This window comes from Nuphar pumila, chromosome 11 (genome assembly GCF_984573655.1).
Source record: "Nuphar pumila chromosome 11, dmNupPumi1.hap1.1, whole genome shotgun sequence".
NCBI classification, from domain to species: Eukaryota; Viridiplantae; Streptophyta; class Magnoliopsida; order Nymphaeales; family Nymphaeaceae; genus Nuphar; species Nuphar pumila.
In genome coordinates, this window is record NC_143259.1 from 17,767,481 (window position 1) to 17,788,725 (window position 21,245).

Sequence of the window (21,245 nt, forward strand, 5' to 3'; positions counted from 1 at the left end):
GTTGAAAAATTACAAACAGCGCATCCTGCATCCTTTTAGCAAGTATATCATAGATGTGACAGCTTCTCAAGCGACTGTTAAAGAGAACAACATTTAAAGAGTGCCATGCAGAAAGCATCTCAACTAAAACTACAGTGATACTTTGTGTACAGGTAAAACTCTTTTGCTAGCTTCCCAGTACAAAAAGATTAGGCATTTTTTAGTTCAGAAAAGAAAAGGAGTTACACATTGTATCTTGTATGGACAATGAAGGAAAACCGAGCAGCCAACGTAGACCAAGAAAGGAACCTTGAAGTTTAACTCTTGTTGATACATACACAGGGAAGTTCCATGAAAGTTCACAAAGAGGGCCTCACGCCCTTTACAAGTTACACAAATCCATTTGCTTACCTTACATTGCCGCACAAACAAAAAGGAACAAGAACAGAGAACATCTGAAAGCCAAATAACATCTTCTACCATTAAAAAGTAGTAAAAGAATCTACCTAATTGAAAAGAGACCGGCGCGACCTGATCCTTCTTTTCCTCAATCTCTGAGCAATTGCAAATGCCAGCTCCAGAGACTGAGATGCATTGAGTCTAGGGTCGCAATGGGTATGGTATCTAGAGTTCAAGTCATCATAAGTTATGGTCTTTGATCCTCCAACACACTCGGTAACATTCTGTCCAGTCATTTCCAAATGCACACCTCCTGGGTGGCTCCCCTCTTGCTCATGCACATCAAAGAAAGCTCTCAGCTCGGCCTACACAGGAAAAGAGCATCAACATCAGAAATGATCTATAGAGAGAAGAAATAGAATGATGACAGATTCAATAACCAACAGCAATCAAGTTCCTTGCAAATATCAATTCTTACTCTGATTGCATCAAAGGAACGTGTTTTCAAACCACAAGGTGCCTTAATTGTATTTCCATGCATTGGATCACTGACCCAGGTCACAACAAGTCCTGCCTGTCGCACAGCTCTTATAAGGTGAGGAAGCTTGACACGCATGTTTTCCGCTCCCATCCGGGTGATTATAGTCAGCCTTCCTGGCTTGTTAACAGGGTTTAAAATCTCACAAAGCTTTACGAGTTCTTTTGGATCCATCTTATCACTAACCTGTACACCACATGAAAATTTACACAATGAAACTGGTTAGATTATTGAAAGAAAAGCCCATTCAGAGAAGGTATCATGATATTCAAGCAAAAATTCTGAACAGAACTGCTGAAGTAACAACTCCCAAACTAATAAGGAATTCTAAAGAATCAAGTTTTTTCTTTTGGATACATCTTATCACTAACCTGTACACCACATGAAAATTTTCATAATGAAACTGGTTAGATTATTGAAAGAAAAGCACATTCAAAGAAGGTATCATGAAATTCAAGCAAAAATTCTGAACAGAACTGCTGTAACTCCCAAACTGTTAAAGAATTCTAAAGAATCAAGGTTTTATACAGAACGACAAAAATGCTTTAAAAAAATAACAGCCCACAGCCAGCACAAGCAAATTTGAAGCACTTAATTATTTCATCTAAAAAGAAACAGATAAAATAATTCAAAGCTTGCAATACATGTTAAGATCATAAGCATCACCTTTATGCCAAGAGGATTGGCTACACCACAGAGGAACTCCACATGAGCCCCATCTAACTGCCTTGTCCTCTCCCCTACCCAAAGAAAATGAGCTGAACAATCATAGAACAGCCCAGATGTTGAATCCTTCCTTGTTAATGCTTGCTCATAAGGCAGTAGAAGACACTCGTGGGAAGTCCAGAAGTCTGTGGTGGTCATTATGGGATGTTCCATAGTAAGACCAGCAGCTGCCATAAATCCCAAAGCTTCATCCACTCTCTGAGCAAGCTCCATATATCTGTTGTAAATAGGATGATTCCCCAATATGCCAATGATCAGCTTGTATGATGAAATTAAAAAAAAAAATGATGATTTAACTTATGAATTTCAAACCATGACATGCAAATTCTAGGCAGAACCATCCAGTATAAGCATGAGGATGACTGCAACGTACCTTTCACCTTGTTCATTATGCTCAGTGAAATCCAAGTTCCATTGGGTGACCCTCTGCATAGCAGCATATCCTCCTGTAGAAAATGCTCGAAGAAGATTCACAGTTGCTGCAGACTGGGTATAGGCATGGATCATCCTCTCAGGATCTGGGGTTCTAGATTTCTCATCAAAGGCATCCCCATTGATGTTATCTCCCTGGTAACTGGGAAGCTTCACTCCATCCTTAGTCTCAAATGGATCTGATCTGGGCTTAGCAAACTGACCAGCCATTCTTCCCACCTGTCATGCAATAACATAAACCCAGTTAGGTCATCAATCAAAAATAGGGGATTCAAGTCTACCCCATATGGCCCCAAGGAAACACCAATCCGCACCACCATCCCACAAAACAAACTCAAATACCCCGAAGCCTTGTGATGAAGCAACGGGACACCAGCATAAGTATCAAGCATCTAACGGGTAAGATTTCAGGTTAAGTTTAGCATATAGCTACAAAACCATAGCAGAAGGGTCACTTGGAAAAGAAGTAGCAAATGAACAGTAGGGAACCATAGGTCTAAGGCTCCAAAAAGAAGGTAGATAAATCCAATCAGGGGTAGGTCATCGCCTCAAGAAATCGTCAACTGTAGGCAAGCATCGGCAACGATGCTAGAGTTTACTAGTGCAAAATTACACAAAATAAATCAATCCCTAAAATTACACCATAATAAATCAATCCCTGGTAACGGGAGCACCACAAAACCAAATGCAAACACCACACTACGTCAAACATCCTCTAGTATTAGATGTTTCAACAGTCGAAATCAGTAGAGGTCCTAGAGGATAGTGACAGAACGGAAAAAAGAGCCAAAGACGAAACACCATTAAGAATCATATACAATGAATTGAATGTGAGAGTGCCCATGCACATGAATGAACAACAGCAGTGAAATGAAATATTTCCCCCATGCAGAAAACCCAACCCACATCTAGAAATTGTCAAAACCTATTCGAGTTCAAGGACCCAAATACAGAGGAGAACGAAGCCAAGCCATAAACATCAAGAGGAAGCCCATATCATACAGAAAGGCATCACCATAACAAAAGCCTTATCGACTTATGAAGCAAACAAAAGATAATCAGAACCCCCAGGAAGAGTCTCAATATTAAAAAAATAACAAAAAATAAATTGAAAGTAGTATATTCTCTTAGCGTTTATCCTAAAAGCACCTTTTGAGGAAATCGCCAGCACCATTTGAGGAGGATATCGCCAACTCATTATTTGAAGAGTCAACTTAATATTTTCCATCAATTAAGGAGATATCGTTAATGATATCAACCTAATCCCTATCATCATTTGAGGGGATATCGTGATATCATTAACGATCTGCTATCGCTAACGATATCATTATATATCAATATCCTTATCGGTTTTATGTTGTAACAAATGATAATAGCAGCATCCATTTTCAGTTGTAACATTTTTTTGTTCTCTATTTATTTTTGTATCATTCAAAGATGAGTTTTAATGAAATACGTGAGATATTTCTCAAGTCTTCAACTTCACATGGTATCAGAGCTAGTGTCTCTGCAGCAGTGATTATGTTATCAACGGCAGAAAATTGAAGACCCCGCAACAAGTCTCATGGCAAAAAACACAACATCCAATGCTTCAAAGTCTGATCTGACTTTGAATATCTCCAGCCCATATTATATGCATCATTCTGATAATCTAAGAAATGTGTTTGTCTCTCAAGTATTGACAAGGGAGAACTATGCCACCTGAAGTAGAGCTATGTCCATGGCGTTATGTGCCAAGAACAAACTCGGCTTCATTGATGGGACCAGTGTTATTAAAAACGTGCCTCAAGGCGCAAAAAGTGTGCCTCGCCTCAAGGCGAGGGGCTTTATGCCTTGAGGTGCACATATAAAGGCAAAAGGTTCAAGGCGTGCGCCTCATATGCCTTGAGGCGCACGCCTCGGGGCGAAATGTGCCTCAATGAGAGGCGTATGAACCTCATTTTGTTGGTCAAACAGGGGTTAAAGCCCCCATTTGAACAAAACTTAGATGTTATTAAATCAGCCCCCCCCGACCCTAAGCCCTAATTTTTCATTTCGTCTCGCAATCTCTCTCTCACATCTCGCATTCTCTCGCTCATCTCTCTCTCTCGCAGTCCCTCACTCGTCTCTCGTAGTCTCTCACTCGCCTCTCACTCATCTCTCTCTCACAGTCCCTCACTCGTCTCCCACTTCTCATCTCGGTCTCTCCCACCTCTCTTCGCTCGTCTGTCGACCTAACCCGAGCTTGGGTTTCAGAAGAAGAAGAAGAAGAGGTACATGTTTTATATATTTGTATATATTTTTCTTTTATGTTATTTTTTTGTGTGAAATTTCAGTCTGCAGTTCGGTTGAGTTCTGATCTCCTTTAGCGTTAAAATTTGTAACAAGCATATACGAGTCAAGCTGAGCCAAGTAGCCATTGTTCACATTCAGCTTGTTAAGCCTCTTTTATGAGTTTGAGTGGCTCGGCTTGTTTCACTGCCCTGCATGCTCAAACTCTTCAAAATGTTCTGATAAAGGAAAAAAGAGGAGATGGAAAGATGAAATACACAAGAATAAACACACTTAGGGTGTGTATGCATGGCTTGCGGTTCAAGATCCGATCTAGACATGTGGACCAACCCAGATCCGACCTTCATTCAACTGAGGGATCTCTAAGATCTCAAAACCGTTAGAAATCCAAAATTTCTAACTGAGAAAAAAGGGAATGGCCTGAGATCATGAATCTGAAAAAGTATCAAGATATACAAATTTGATTTTATTTTAATTAAGGTTTCTGTTTGGGAAAAAAATTCAAATCCGATCCATTTGCACTCTTGTATTGATTTTGGTTGTGCATGAAACGCCTAAGCAATAAGAGATTTTACATTTCTTTACAATAGATTTAGTGTGGCCTTGGGGGCATTGGAATGATCAGGTTTCAAACTTAGTTCTGGTTCGGATTTAGGTTGGATATCTAACAAATCCATATCCAATTAGCAGGATTCAGTAGAGCTAGCAGGTAGTAAATAATCAGATTCGAGTTCAATATGCAGTCTTACATATGAATCTGAACCAAATCGAAATTTAAACCCATAGGATAATGAACTAATTACATATAGAATGTATCTGATTACCAGTCAATGTGGGCTCCGTATTATATTTTCCCATCTGACTCTGAATTTGAATTTAAAGTAAGATCTTACTAGGTTGGATTATGTAATGCCTACAACATAGATGAATTTAACTCCTTTGCATCTAGTTACTTAAGCATTAGAGATTTTTTTCTATACTATACAATTTTAAAAGATTCAAAATAAATCTAGCAAAAATCTCATATTTTTTTCGTATTTATTTATGATTTTTTTATTTTTTATTGGTTGTTGCTTCATCAATAAAGCATTTCTTATTTATTTATAATTTTAGATCATTTTTATAGTTTTTTTAAGTTACAAAAAAAATTTTGAGGCTTACGCTTTGCGCCTCGAGGCTTACGCCTCGCCTCAGATTTTGGTGGAGTGCCTCGCTACGCCTCAACGCTTTTCACAACACTGGATGGGACTATCGAGAAGTTTGATATTACTTCATCAGAACATGCAGACAGTGTTATCTATGCAACCTCGACATGTGATGTTTGGAATGACTTTCGAGAAAGGTACACGCAAAGCTTTGCTCTCAGAATTTATCAAATTCAGTCTACGATAAATCGTCAGAAACATGATACTCTTCCGGTTACCGCCTATTTTGCCAAGATAAAATCCTTATGGGATGTATTTGGTTCATATACTCCTGTCCATACCTGCACGTGTGGTGCCATGAAGATTGTCTCATAACAAATTAAAAGAGAAATGGTCATTCAATTTTTTATGGGATTAAATGACTCATATAATGCTACACGAGGTCAAATCCTTCTTCTAGATCCATTACCAAATGTAACCATGGTATATGCTTTGGTTTTATAAGAAGAGAAACAACGAGAATCTCGGTTCACTACACCAGTTTCTGACCACTTAGGGTCGGCCTTGGCAGTTAAGATCCCTACACATCGTGACCAACAATCAAAAGTGCAAAGAATGAGAGGTAGTCGGCCAACTCGCCCAACATGTTCTCACTGTCAAGAAATAAGGCATGTTCAAGAGAAGTGTTTCAAATTGATAGGATATCCACCGAGGCATCGACTATATGATCCCAACTTCAAACCGAGAGTTGTTGCCAATGTGAATTCTAATGAAGTCAGTCCAGCAGATGGAGACGGTTATAGCGGCAAGTATGCGGTTCTCGCGTTCACCATTGAGGAATACCAAAAGCTTATCTCTTTTGTGAAAAATTATCTGAACCCCTCATCTCAAACCTCCAATGTAAACTATGCACGTATAACTGACCCTATAATTTCCTCGGTTCATTCTTGGATTATATATTCAAGAGCTAGTCAACACATGTGTGTCGATCTACATTTATTTTATAATCTTATTTTCTATGATACTCCAATGCTCGTTAAATTACCGAATGGGAATTTTATACTTGTTACCCATTATGATGTTAGAAAATGGCTTTGAATACATTAGGTTCAATAATGAACCCATACACATGCACATGAAGTGTGAATATACCCACTAAAGGGAACAACACAAGCACATAATGTGCTAACACATAAACCCACAAAAGGGGCAAAATATGACTTAAAGTCATAAGTTGAATATCATTAAAGAAAAAGGAAGAAGAGGGTAAAAACCCAATACAATGGAGCAAATGCTCCTCAAAGGAGTAAAGAATACAAAGGGGGAGACCCCTATTTATAACACAAGACCATCTTATTAATAGTTTCGTAGCCTATCTTATTAATCGCACTCCAACACCACGTCTTAAAGGTCAAACACCTTTTGAAAGGCTATTTGAAAAAAAACCTACCTTTAGTTATCTTCGGGGTTTTGGGTGTCTATGTCATGCCACTAACATAGATCAACATAAAACTAAGTTTGACACAAGAGCAAAAAGATGCATATTTATTGGTTACCCCATGGAACAAAAGGCTTATAAACTTTTTTCTTTAGAGTCACAAAAGATTTTTACTAGTCGTGATGTGATTTTCTACGAAAAAATATTTCATTTCTCTTCTACAAAAGTGACCCCTGATGGACCTGTGTTGCCTATGCCCATAATATGTGATGATGAAACTAGCAAACCATTACAACCTTGCCATGATAACAATATTCTTGAAACGTCACCCATTGTGTTGCCTCAAACTGAAACATCTCTGAAGATCCCGTTCAGCTTTCCTCTCAAACTGAACCAAGTTCACTCACACCTTCTCATGAAGAAGTAAGTAGATGTTCCACAAGGATAAGAAAGCCCTCCACTTCACTAAGGGATTTTTATTGCTCTTTTAGTTATTCACCATCTCTAATCTCTAATTCGACTCCAGAAAAATGGAAAGGTACACGTCATTCTTTATCAAGCTATTTCTCTTTGTCAAAGATCTCACCTTCTCATAAAGCCTTTGTTGTTGCTTTGTCTACCCTCCATGAACCTAGATTTATGATCAAGTCATTCAGATGTGTGCTTTGAGAGATAACCACACTTGGACTATTACCTCTTTTGTCTGTCGGAGTGAAACCCATTAGATGCAAATGGGTATATAAAGTGAAACCGAAGTCAGATGGGACTATTGAACGTTATAAGGCTCAGCTAGTAGCTAAAGGGTACTCTCAACAAGAAGGTCTTGACTACACAAAAACCTTTGCCCCAATAGCCAAGATGGTAACTATTTGCACTCTGCTTGCTATTACTGCTGCACAAAATTGGATTTTATATCAAATGGATGTGCATAATGCCTTTTTTGCATGGTGATCTATCTGAAAATGTGTAAATGCAGATTACACCAGGATATGGTACACAAGGAGAGAATCTAGTTTGGAAACTCAATAAATATCTTTATGGCTTAAAGTAGGCACCCAGGAATTGGTTCTCAAAGTTCTCACATGCGCTTGAAGAGTTCGGTTTTAAACAGTCAAAAACATACTATTCCTTATTTGTCTATTTCAAAGATCATATTTTTATGATTGTACTGGTCTATGTTGATGATCTGGTTATTGCAGAAAATCACTCAACAGAAATTAAGCAGTTTAAGCAATTCCATATGGACTTAGGACCCTTAAAATATTTTCTAGGTCTAGAAGTGGCACAATATAAATCTGGCATTTATTTGTGTCAACAAAAATATGTTCTAGAGATTGTCAATGAGATGGGTTTGTTGGGATCCAAACCCGTCGAGTTTTCTATGAAACAGAAGCATGGACTTGATGAAGATTATGGACAACTGCTATCTGACCCAACAAAATATCGTCGGCTAGTAGGACGTTTACTTTATTTAACTATCACAAGGCCGAATCTATAATATGCGGTTTATGTTCTCCGTCGATACATGCACCAACCACATGAGTTACACTTCAATGCGGCTCTTCATGTAGTATGTTATATCAAATCCCGACCTGTACAAGATATTTTGTTCCAACGTGGTATCACCTTGCAACTCAATGCTTTCTGTGATTCAGACTGGGTTGCCTGCCCTCAAACTCACCGATCTGTTACTGGCTACTGTATTTTTCTTGGTTCCAGTCCCATCTCATGAAAGACCAAGAAGCAAGTGACAGTCGGTCGGTCTTCTGCTGAGTCTGAATATAGATCCATGGCAAACACTATTTGTGAAATCCTTTGGCTTAAAGGCTTGTTACTCGATCTTCGGGTTAAGCATTCTCTTCTAGTCAATCTTTACTATGATAACCAGGCAGCCCTTCACATCGCAATTAACCCAGTTTTTCGTGAACGGACCAAGCACATTGACATTAATTGTCATGTGGTTTGCGATCAACTCATGCTTGAAACTATATGCACTTGTTATATCTGCCGCAAAGATCAAATAGTTGATCTTTTCACAAAGGCACTTAGCCGTGAGTCTTTTTAGCACTTGGTTTGCCATCTGGGCATTCGAGATATTCATGCCACAATTTGAGGGAGAGTCTTAGCGTTTATCCTAAAAGCACCTTTTGAGGAAATCGCCAGCACCATTTGAGGAGGATATCGCCAACTCATCATTTGAAGAGTCAACTTAATATTTGCCATCAATTGAGGAGATATCGTTAACGAGGATAGATAGTTAACGATATCAACCTAATCCCTATCATCATTTGAGGGGATATTGTGATATCATTAACGATCTGCTATCACTAACGATATCACGGTATCCTTATCAGTTTTATGTTGTATCAAATGATAACAGCAGCATCCATTTTCAGTTGTAACATGTTTTTGTTCTCTATTTATTTTTGTATCATTCAAAGATGAGTTTTAATGAAATAACTGAGATATTTCTCAAGTCTTCAACTTCACATATTCTAGATACAACAATATACACCAAAGTGAAGATCAAAATATACTCGCTCAAACGCCCAGCTTCCATAGAAGAATCTATGAAGAAATAAAGAATGTCTCCCAAAAAGTTTCACAATTTCAAGAATTCACACAAAAGCACACAACCAAAATAAAAAAGAGAATACATTTTTTATATTTTCATAAAAATTAAAAATAAAAACATTTATTTAATACGCGCTCAATCAATACCCAACTTCCTAAAAAATTCCAACACACCATCATAACCACAATATTGAGAACTGCACTAGAAATATATACAAAATATACACGCTCCATACCTAACTTCATTAAAAGAACAAAAACACCATCAGGACTCGAAACGAGAACAATGGCAGCAAACCTTTTACAGAAACTAATCAATCGGCACAAAAACACGATTAAAAAGACGAAGAAACGATCTTGAATGCAAACGCCAGAGGGTAACAAGAATCTGAATAAAACACAAAACCTTGATGATGGGCATCTGACCGCCGAACATAAGGACGACGCCCATCTGCAGGATGACCCTGAACGTGTCCCTGATATTGTCTGCGCTGAATTCCTTGAAGCTCTCCGCACAATCCCCTCCCTGCAGCAGGAACGCCTTACCGACGGCCGCGTCAGCGAGGCGTTCCTCGAGCTTTCGCGCTTCTCCGGCGAAGACGAGCGGAGGGAAGCACTCGAGGCGCCTGAGGACTTCGCCGAGCTCCTCCTTGTTGCGGTACTGAGGGATCTGCAGGGCCTTCTTCGTCTTCCAGCTATCGATCGCCCAACTCCCGGCCAAATCCGCCGTCCCGGGTTTCAACGGCTCCGCGGAACGGACCGCGCGAACCGAAACGCTGGTTCTTGGGTGGATTCTGGGGTTTTCGGGCATGAGAGGGGCTTTGGAAAGGTACCCATTTGCAGAGATCGCCATTTTTTCGAGAGATTTCTCGTCTCAGAACTCTCTCTCTCACTCTCTCTCTCTCTCTCTCTCTCTCTGGTTTTCTCGCTCCGCTTTATAGGTTTGAGGATTACGTATTTGGCATTTATTTCAATGTAAATATCGAGAATGCCACTGAAAGCAACGTCCGTCTGTGGATACAGTGTAACAGGGAATCTTTTTGAGGATACGTACCAGGGTGTCCTTTTCTGTCGGTTTCCTTTTTCGGTGCTTGGCTATATCCTCTGGAGCTTCAAAGTGGATAGGTGATCGGAGCGAGACCCATGGACCTTTAGGCTAGTCATCGGGCCATGGCCGTGGCTCGGCTTGTTTGGGGTCTGACTTGGACCGGTTTTCAGGGTCCAACTCACCCTGGATGGGGTCTTAGGCCCAACTCATTGACAGGGTGAGTGTTCCTTGCAGCTATGAGGCCAGAGCAGTATAGGGCAGAGCAGTATGCTTCTTGGTGGGTGAGGGGCGGCTTTGGAGTTTTATGTGCATGGCGACTATAGATTTTTTTTAGCACGGCAGGTCTCTCCATTTGTCTATTTCCCAAAGAGTTGTCATTGTTAATAAAAGTAATGTTACTGGGATGGTCCTGTTCGATGGCTTGACTCTTCAATATCTTTGTTTGTTTTGGTTCTCTTGTCATATCAATATTTTGAGTTAAACAAATCAAAGAGTACAGTTTCTTTTATGACAAAGAGCACTTGCCGAGGAGGTTCAAATCTCATAGGCATCACTTTTTGCGCAAGCTGGAACATAGTAACTCTCTAAGGGCAACGGATAACGGAGTTTTATGCTGCCAGAACAGTAGTGTAAGTATGGGAGGCAGCTGAAGTGCGGTTAGCTGATCTTGAGAGTGGTTTCTTTGTATGTGTGTATATATATATATATATATAACTTTGTTGAAACGAGCGAAAACCCCCGATGGAGCATCCTGCCTTACGTGGCAAATCAAAAGACTACAGTTGCACACCTTTTTCCATTTGCTATGAACATTGGTTAAAGTGAAAAGGAAAATTTTATGTAGAGGTCAACCTTTTGCCTCTAATTCTAAGAATGAGCCTCTTAAGTTTCTTTTTTGTTTTTTCTGAGACATCTATTTTCTTGAAATCTGACAAAGCCCTACCTTTGTTATTTTGCCATTTTCTTTTTCATATATATACATGAAAAGATTTGTGGCTTTTGAACTCGTGACATCCTATCAACTTGGTGACATTCATGAGTCACTCTTAGTGTACGAGGGGAGCCCTCAAATCAATGCCAATGTGGTGCATTTATATTTATTGAGAAAAATACATATAATGTTTGCCATAGAAGACGGTGTCCCTACCTAGGGTTTACCTTGTTGGAATAAACGGTAGCCAAAAATAGGATTTCAAAAAATAAGATACCAAGCTTAGAGGCATGTTTATAAGATCACTTTCTTTAGAACTTTAATCGCACCACTTTGAGAGTTTTTAATATACGAAAAAGGTTTGTTCCTGATTGAGTTTCCATAATACAACCAAGCTTGGACCTCAAGAGCATCACTGCTTCACAAGATCACACATGAACTTTGTAAGCCAAAACAAAAGCGAAAAAATAAAATGAGAAAAAACTTGAGAAAAAAACAAAAAAAAAATTTATAGACTTTAGGAAGGCCAACACGTTTTTTGTGATAAATGACACTAAAGGTGATAAATCAAATAATATAAAAAATAGATGAAAATAACCTTGAACAATCATTTGCCTTTGGTCAACGATCAAGGACCTCCAAAATCATCCAAAAGTCATAATGCCCCGTAAACACCATATAAATTCCTTTTTAAAGTCTTTCAAATAGCCAAACCAAGCGAGAAAAAAGAAAGTCAAATGAAATTCCACTAGAGGGAGGGTGAATAGTGAAATACGAGGCAGATCGATAAGATAAAAAATAAGGCAATAAGGCACAACACAATAAACACAAGATTTATACTGGTTCGGCCGAGTTACTGACCTACATCCAGTCCCCAAGTAAAACACTTGAGCCTTCCACTATAACATCCGAGTCACCGGATAAATAGTACAACACCCTCTTCCTCAGAGGTCTACTTCTCTCAACAGAGAAGGGAAAACACCCTCTTCCTCAGAGATCTACTTCTCTCAACAGAGAAGGGAAACACCCTCTTCCACAGAGGTCTACTTCTCTCAACAGAGAAGGGATATAACAGAGATCAGAAAGTTACAACACTTTCCTATAGAACCTTCAAAATGATATGCAGAGTATGAATGCACGTATGAAGATTCTCAGAATGATCTTTTTCTTTTCTTACACACTCCTGTATTTTTCTGAGAGCTTTTCTTGACTTTTTCTCTTTCTTTTTCTAAGCTCTTTTCTCAGAGTGTCAAGCAGGAATTTTTCTCGTTGAAAGCTTGCTTGTATTTTCACACTGTTCTGTTTGTATATATAGTCTTTAGAAAACTAGTCGTTGTCTTTTTGAAATGATTGTCCTTTTGGGATATGAGAAGTCAGGTCATTTCAAAAACAACTTAGTGTGAAAAGATAAGTGTACTATATTGCTTTTTTAAAAAGTCTTCTTTCCATACGAAGCATTTTTGGAGTACACTATTCGTTGGTGTATTTTAAAATGAGTTATTCTTTGTATTAGGTCTTTTCTCATAATAAATGTTCTGTAGTATTTTTGAACATTGAAGTGTAGTTTATCATGTAGTTTTGTCTTTATTCTAATTAATGATTTGAGGTACATAAGTACTTCTTTACTTTAAATGAGTGTAAGTACAATAAATGCTTTGAGATATTTATTTGTACATAGTCATGTCAAGAGTTTTCTTTATGTTGTGTTTTTCAAAGTCTACAGAGAGAATGAAGACTTTAAACAAGTCGACATTCTTGAGAAGGATATCAACAAGGATTTCTTACAGGAGGTATTTAATGTTATACAAAGAGAATGATGACTTCAAGTAAGTCGACATTCTATGGTTTTGTAAAAAGGTAACTAGAGTCTTTTCAAAACATATTATATTTGTATTTTATGTTTATGAGTAAGTCGACATTCTATGGGTTTGTAAAAAAGTAACTAAAGTCTTTTCAACATATATTATATTTGTATTTAATGTTTATGAGTAAGTCGACATTCTTGAGTGTGGGTTTTATTTATAAATAAATAGTCATTTCTCAAATGCTTTTTGAGGTGGCATTTAATGCTTAAAGAAATAAATGGTCATTTCTTATTTTAATAAAATAATATTTATTTTCTCAAATCGTCAATTCTAAAATGAATGGTTGTGAAGTACACTAAATGCTTGAGTAATACTTATATTACAAATAGTCATTTCTCAAATAAATGCTTGTGTATTATCTTTTTATAATTTGTCTTTTCTTACATAAATGTTTATGTATTATGAACCAAAATTTCTTACGTAAATGTTTGTGTATTATGAACTAATGCATTGTGTCTTTTCTTACATAAATGCTTATGTATTATGAACCAATACATCTTTTCACATTTTGTCTTTTCTTACATAAATGCTTATGTATTATGAACCAATACATCTTTTCACATTTTGTCTTTTCTTCATAAATGCTTATGTATTATGAACCAATACATCTTTTCATAATTTGTCTTTTCTTACATAAATGCTTATGTATTATGAACCAAAATTTCTTACGTAAATGTTTGTGTATTATGAATTAATTCATTTTGTCTTTTTCTTTCATATTTGAAATCATTAGCTTTTATATCTTTTCACGTTGTCTTTTTCATAAATGCTTGTAAGAAGGTACAATTAATGCTTTTGAAATCATGAGCTATTATATCTTGTCAAAATGTCTTTTTCATAAATGCTTGTAGGAAGTACAATGATTTGTTTCAAAAAGGTGTTTTTGAAATGCTACAATATACATAACGTATCCTTTTATGAAAGCTTAACTTTTTGTAAATAAATGGCTTGTATGATTTCAAAGCATATAGTCTAATATGAAATATGCATGCTTCTGAAGGTTCTGTTACATATGACTCTAAAGAAGAAAAATACAATCTTCAATCTTGAGGTAGCCGAACTTTTTGGATGCTCTTTAGTAATGCATGGCTCATCAACCTTTTTATTCAAAGTAGTATGATTGCATCAAATAGTTACACTTGATCAAGTTGTCTTCCCTCTTCTTAAGTGAAATAACCTTGCATCAAATACTCGTTAAATACATAGCACATCATATCCAGTCATAATATAACATATTCAGTTTCACATATGAAAGCATATCATATTTATCATATCTCATGAAAGCATATCATGTATTTATCATGTATCATATATATGCATCATGAAAGCATATCATATTTATCATGTATCATCAAAACATAGTTTCTCAACATTCTCTCCCTTTTTGATGATGACAATATATGCTCCCCCTGTCACTAAGCCATATATATTATGATGATTTAAATATGATATCATAAATAAAAAATGCATAGAAATAGTAATCATAAAAAACACCAGAATTAACATAAAAAAATTTGTGTATACTTCATGTGTATGAGATAAAGAGTTAAACGTTTTTCTCCTACATAGGCGAGGTAGGTTTTCTCTCTCCCTTTGTCATTGACAAAAAGGAGGGATCAGAGTCGAAGAGTTAATATTATAGACCAGGTTGAAGCAAGTTGAAGACAACAAGTCAAGAAATGGATTTCAAATAATACATAGGGCGATCCATTGTTTTGAGACAGAGTAAAGAAGGAAGTGAGCTCAATTCATGTGAGAGAGATGAATAGAGATAAAGTCAAGCTGAAAAGACATAATGAGAAATTTTAAGTTGGGCGTATGAAGAGAGTGATGACATACATGGATTTTCAAATAAGACATGGATAGAGAAGAGGACAAAAATAATTAATGAGTGATATGAGATGAAAGAGATAAAGAAATGTCATGATTGCTTATTTAATATATAAATAGTTTTTATGGATAGACATGAAAGGAAATAGGTCATAGGGTGATCATGTGATGTATTCTTTGAAAGATATGACATTTTTGAAAGAAAAGAATGACTTAAAAAATGTTTCATGATTAATGTGTTTTCATATTTGTAATTTTTATGAGTATACGTAAATATGAGAAGGACACACTTTGACTTTGACTAGTGGTAAGAGAGATGATGAGACAAAAAGAGAAAGAGTCAAAAATATATTTGAAAAAAAATAAAAATTGATAAATGATAGATTAAAAAATAAGAATAGACATAGAGGAGTCAGATTCAAAAATCTAAAATATATAATAAAAAATGTATTCGAGAGATGAAATGAGGAGACAAAAATATTTATGAGTGAAGAGTAATAATTGCTTATATAAGAAGTATTTTTATGGATATGCGTGGAAGGAGTAAAAGTAGACATAAAGAAGGGTGATACGAATTTGTAGAGAGATAAGAGTGGTCATAAAGGACAACAAACACTTGATGTATGATATAAAGTAAAGTTATGATTGATAGGAATTGATGTTTTGCTTGAAAAACATAGTTTTTGAAAAAGATAAATTGTAAGAGGTCAAAGATCACAGATGGAGTCTCACTTCGTATGAGATAGAGAGAGAAAAAAAAATGGTACTGATAGTACTTATGAGTATAAAAAAAAATGAAGGACAAGTTTTTCAAATAATTTTTAATAAAAGGTGTGAAGGATGAAAGGACGATAATAGATTGTACTTAGGATATGATATAACAGATGATGTAGTAAGATTTTACGTGAAATATGACAGCTTGATTTTGAAAAAGGTGGTGAAGAAAATAAGAAGGATAAACACTCGATTTATTTAACATAAAGTTTAATGAAGTGTCTTAATAGGAGGAAAGGAAGTCATGAAAAGGGATATATCACTTGAAAAAAATAACATAAGTGAGGAACACAATATCATGTTGAATCTCGGATAGCTTATCGTAAGAGAGGTTTTCACAAGAAGACAAAAGTGATAAAAGGTGTTATGAGATGAGTGATGTGAACAGAGTCATGATAGCTTTACTTAATATTAATTTTTCTTATGGATATGAGTGAAAAGAAAATAGGACAAGGAGTTATTATTGATGTGTACTTGAAAGATGACAAGTTGAAAGACATAAAGAATGTGTCATGATGAATGTGTTTTTATGAGTGTTTAAAGTATACGTGAATATAGTTTGACTTTGAATAGTTAAAAAACACATATAAAAAAAACATCGATAAGAAGAAAAATAAGATTTTAATAGAACTCATAAGAAGTTTTAGTCTTAATAAATGTGATTAATTATAAGTCACTTAGTTTGCATATTCCTAATTCTCTTCTAATTCGTGTAAAGTCTTCATGTTTCAAAGGTTTAGTGAAGATGTCTGCTAATTGTTGATTAGTGGGTATGAATTCGAGTTTAATTATGTTGTTTAAGACTTGTTCTCTTAAAAAGTGGTGTCTAATTTGAATGTGTTTAGTTCGAGTGTAAAATAGAAAAGTTTTAAGTTTCGTACCACGCACGAGGTGCTTGTTTTAATCCATATAAAGCACATTTTAGTTAAAAAACATGATCAGAAAATTGTTCATTTTTAAAACCTAGAGGTTGTTTTACATAAACTTGTGCATTTATAAAACCATTTAGAAAAATACTTTTAACATTCATTTGATATAGTTTAAAATCCATATAGCTTGCATATGCTAAAAACATTCTTATAGATTCAAGTCTAGCAACAGGAGCAAATGTTTTATCAAATTCAATACCTTCCTCTTGATTGTATCCTTGAGCCACTAACCTTGCCTTGTTTCTTACAACTGGTTAAGTTCTTCAGTCATTGCTAGCATCCAGAACTCGTCTATGATGGCTTCATCAATCTTTTTAGGTTCAAGTTGAGAAATGAAGGCCATATTTGCAATATGTTCCAACTGAGCTCTTGTTTGAACCCCCTTGGTCAGGTCTCCCAAAATCTGCTTTTGAGGATGATCTCTGATTTCAACAAATGTTCTTTGATGATCATCTTCATTAGATTCAACTGTGTTATCTAAAAGAAAATCTGCACTTTCAAGATCATCATCATTAGTCTTATTATGAACAGATTGACCAATAGATTCATTAAAACTGACATGCATAGATTCTTCAATAGTATTAGTACTCTTATTGAAAATTCTGTATGTTTTACTATGACTTGAATATCCTAGAAATATGCCTTCAACAGATTTTTCATCAAATTTATCAAGGCTATCTTTTGTGTTCAGGATAAAGCATTTGCACCCAAAGACTTTAAAGTAGTCTATTCTTGGAGTTCTGTCATAGAATAATTCATAGGGAGCTTTATTCAACAAAGGTCTAATAAGTACTCTATTTGAAATATAGCATGCAGTATTAACAACTTCATCCAAAAATATTTAGCAAGATTGTTATGTTGAAGTATAGTTCTAGCAGATTCTTGAAGGGTTCTATTCTTTCTTTCTACTACACCATTTTAAGGTGCAGCTCTAGGAAAGGCAAAGTTATGTGAAATACCATGCAAGTTACAAAAAAAAAATCATTATCAAATTCTCCTCCATGGTCACCACGAATTTTAACAATTGAAGAAGATTTTTCATATTGTAATTTTTTTCATAAAATTTCAATTTCACAAAACGTATTACTTTTGTTTTTCAAAAATATTACCCAAGTGAATCTTGAGTAATCATCAATAATGACAAAAGCATATTTATTATGATTAAGACAAGCCACCCTAGAAGGACAAAAAGGATCCAGGTGGAAAAGCTCTAAAGGTCTTTTACTTGACACAACATTTTTTGATTTGAAGGATGATTTTGACAATTTTCCTAATTGACAAGCATCATAAAAAATAGTCTCTTTTAAATGGTATTTTAGGTAACCCACGAACCAAGTTATTTTTAGCCATTTTAGAGATATATTTAAAGTTAACATGTCCCATTCTTATATGCCATAAATTTTGAGAGTCATTATTTACTTATGAGATAATGTTCAGTAATATTATCTGAATATAATTCATATACATTATTTTTCTTTATACCTTTTAAAACAATATTTTCGTTTGTGTCCACTATGAGGCATGCATCATGTTTTAAAACTGACATTATATCCTATGTCACACATTTGACTGATGCTTAAGAGATTGTGTTTTAAACCTTTAACAAGGAGAACGTCTTTGATAAGAGGTTTATCGATATTACCAATATTGCCAATACCAATTATCAAACCTTTGTTGTTATCTCCAAAGGTGACGGTTCCTCCTTCTTTATGATGAAGAACAGCAAAAAGATCTGGATGTCCTGTCATATGTTTTGAACATCCATCGTCTGATATCCATCTGTTCTTCTTTTTTAATGCTTGCAATAGATCAAGTAGAAACTCTTTTTGGTACCTGATCGGGTCCTTTTTTGTTAGATTTTGGAACCCATATCCACTTTGATTTGGGTTTATCTATAATCTTACAGGAGTGCATGAAATTGAAATTATAATACTCCTGCTTAGGTTCAATAGAACCTTTGACAAAAGTGGTTTTTTGATTCGTACAAGAAGGTTTACTATAATGAGAGTAACTAATACCATTCTTGTAAAAAGAGAATTTTTGAGAGGAAAGAAGTTTGTCCAGGTTCTCTTTTCCTTTGGTAAACTTGAAAACCGTTTTCATAAGGTTTTCAGTTTTACTTTTTAATTCTGAAATTTCTACTTGAAGATTTTTAGTCTTGAAGCTAGTAGAAGTGATTTCAGAAGTGAGCATAAAATTTTTCTTTTTCAACTCAGAATTTTCAATACTGAGTTTTTCATTTTTCTGGGAAAGCTCTAAATTTTCAGATTTTAAAACTTTATTTTTGAGACTCATTTTTCTAGATTCTTCAAATAGTTCTTGAAAAGCGTCTAGAAGTTCTTCACAAGAAAAGTCAGAAGTTTCACTTACAGAGCTTTCTTCTGCCATGAAGCACATGTTTGCAGTTTCAGCTTCATCATCACTTGACTCTTCACTGGTGGATGGTTCTGAATCATCCCATTGAGCATGTAGAGCCTTTTTCTTGAAGAACATTTTCTTTGGTTCCTCGATTTTGGATTTTCTTTTTAGGAGAGGACAGTCACGTCTTATGTGAGCTGGCTTGTTGCATTGATAGCACATAGTCTCTTCTTTTTTATCCTGCTTTTCTTTGAGCTTTTTGGAAAACCTGTCCTTTCTCATGAAGCGTTGGAACCTTCGGGTAAGAAGAGCATTTTCATAATCTTTTTCTGAATCATCATCCTCTGAGAGAGTTGGGAAGGCAAGATTTTTCTGTGTAGTTTGTTCTTCTTCCCTTCTTTCTTTCATATAGACTTCATAGGCCATAAGATTTCTTATTAAGTCATCCAAGGTGAGTTTGGATAGGTCTTGGGCTTCTTCAATGGCCGTAGTCTTTTTCTCCCAATCTGAAGTAAGATATCTCAACACCTTTTTTACCTTGTTAGTCTGGGAATAAATTTCTCCCAGTGATTTAAGATCATTGGTGATATTGGTGAATCTAGTGAACATTTCAGTAATGGTTTCATCTTTGATCATCTTGAAAAGTTCATATTTTCGAACCAATGATGAGATCTTAGCTTCTTTTACTCTGTTTGTTTCCTCATGAATAACTTCCAGAGAATGCCAAATATCATGAGCAGAATCACAAATGGATATTCTGTTAAATTCATTTTGGTCTATGGCACAGTATAGAGCATTCATGGCTTTTGCATTTAGGTTTGCCATTTTTCTTTCTTCATCAGTCCATGAAGAGTAGTCTGATATAAGAGAAGAATATGGACATTCTACGATATTCCAAACAGCAAAATCTACAGACTTGAGAAATATGATCATTCTACATTTCCAGTAGCCATAGTTAGTGCCATTAAAAAAAGGAGGGTGAGATGAGTGTTGACCTTCGATGTCACGAGCATAAAAGGTTGATGCCATTTTTGTGCCAAAAGACTTGTTATGTCGAAACCAGCAGAACGTGCTCTGATACCAAATGAAATTCCACTAGAGGGGGGGTGAATAGTGAAATACGATGCAGATCGATAAGATAAAAAATAAGGCAATAAGGCACAACACAATAAACACAAGATTTATACTGGTTCGGCCGAGTTACTGACCTACATCCAGTCCCCAAGTAAAACACTTGAGCCTTCCACTATAACATCCGAGTCACCGGATAAATAGTACAACACCCTCTTCCTCAGAGGTCTACTTCTCTCAACAGAGAAGGGAAAACACCCTCTTCCTCAGAGGTCTACTTCTCTCAACAGAGAAGGGAAACACCCTCTTCCTCAGAGGTCTACTTCTCTCAACAGAGAAGGGAAACACCCTCTTCCACAGAGGTCTACTTCTCTCAACAGAGAAGGGATACAACAGAGATCAGAAAGTTACAACACTTTCCTATAGAACCTTCAAAATGATATGCAGAGTATGAATGCACGTATGAAGACTCTCAGAATGATCTTTTTCTTTTCTTACACACTCCTGTATTTTTCTGAGAGTTTTTCTTGACTTTTTTTCTTTCTTTTCTACGCTCTTTTCTCAGAGTGTCAAGCAGGAATTTTTCTCGTTGAAAGCTTGCTTGTATTTTCACACTGTTCTGTTTGTATATATAGTCTTTAGAAAACTAGTCGTTGTCTTTTTGAAATGATTGTCCTTTTGGGATATGAGAAGTCAGATCATTTCAAAAATAACTTAGTGTGAAAAGATAAGTGTACTATATTGCTTTTTTAAAAAGTCTTCTTTCCATACGAAGCATTTTTGGAGTACACTATTCGTTGGTGTATTTTAAAATGAGTTATTCTTTGTATTAGGTCTTTTCTCATAATAAATGTTCTGTAGTATTTTTGAACGTTGAAGTGTAGTTTATCATGTAGTTTTGTCTTTATTCTAATTAATGATTTGAGGTACATAAGTA

The 21,245-nt window shown here is 35.8% G+C and overlaps 1 protein-coding gene across 1 annotated transcript; it reads right to left on the reverse strand.

The window, feature by feature from the left end:
• Positions 1–289: 289 nt before the first annotated feature.
• LOC149822127 (phospho-2-dehydro-3-deoxyheptonate aldolase 1, chloroplastic-like) lies at positions 290–10,420 on the reverse strand. The gene is made up of 5 exons (XM_089981162.1): positions 9,909–10,420; positions 2,016–2,293; positions 1,583–1,859; positions 857–1,102; positions 290–743 (listed from the first exon to the last, which is right to left on the reverse strand). The coding sequence occupies exons 1-5, from the start codon at positions 10,353–10,355 to the stop codon at positions 486–488; spliced, it is 1,506 nt and encodes a 501-aa protein (XP_089837288.1). The 5' UTR covers positions 10,356–10,420; the 3' UTR covers positions 290–485.
• Between the last annotated feature and the right edge of the window lie 10,825 nt (positions 10,421–21,245).

Bases quoted from the DNA above. Each gene is read 5' to 3' on its own strand.
- LOC149822127 (XM_089981162.1), bottom strand. From the start codon at position 10,355: ATGGCGATCTCTGCAAATGGGTACCTTTCCAAAGCCCCTCTCATGCCC. The intron at 1,860-2,015 runs GTACGTTGCAGT...TATTTACAACAG, and splicing joins CATAATGAACAAGGTGAAAG to ATATATGGAGCTTGCTCAGA. The intron at 744-856 runs GTAAGAATTGAT...TTTCCTGTGTAG, and splicing joins GTTCCTTTGATGCAATCAGA to GCCGAGCTGAGAGCTTTCTT.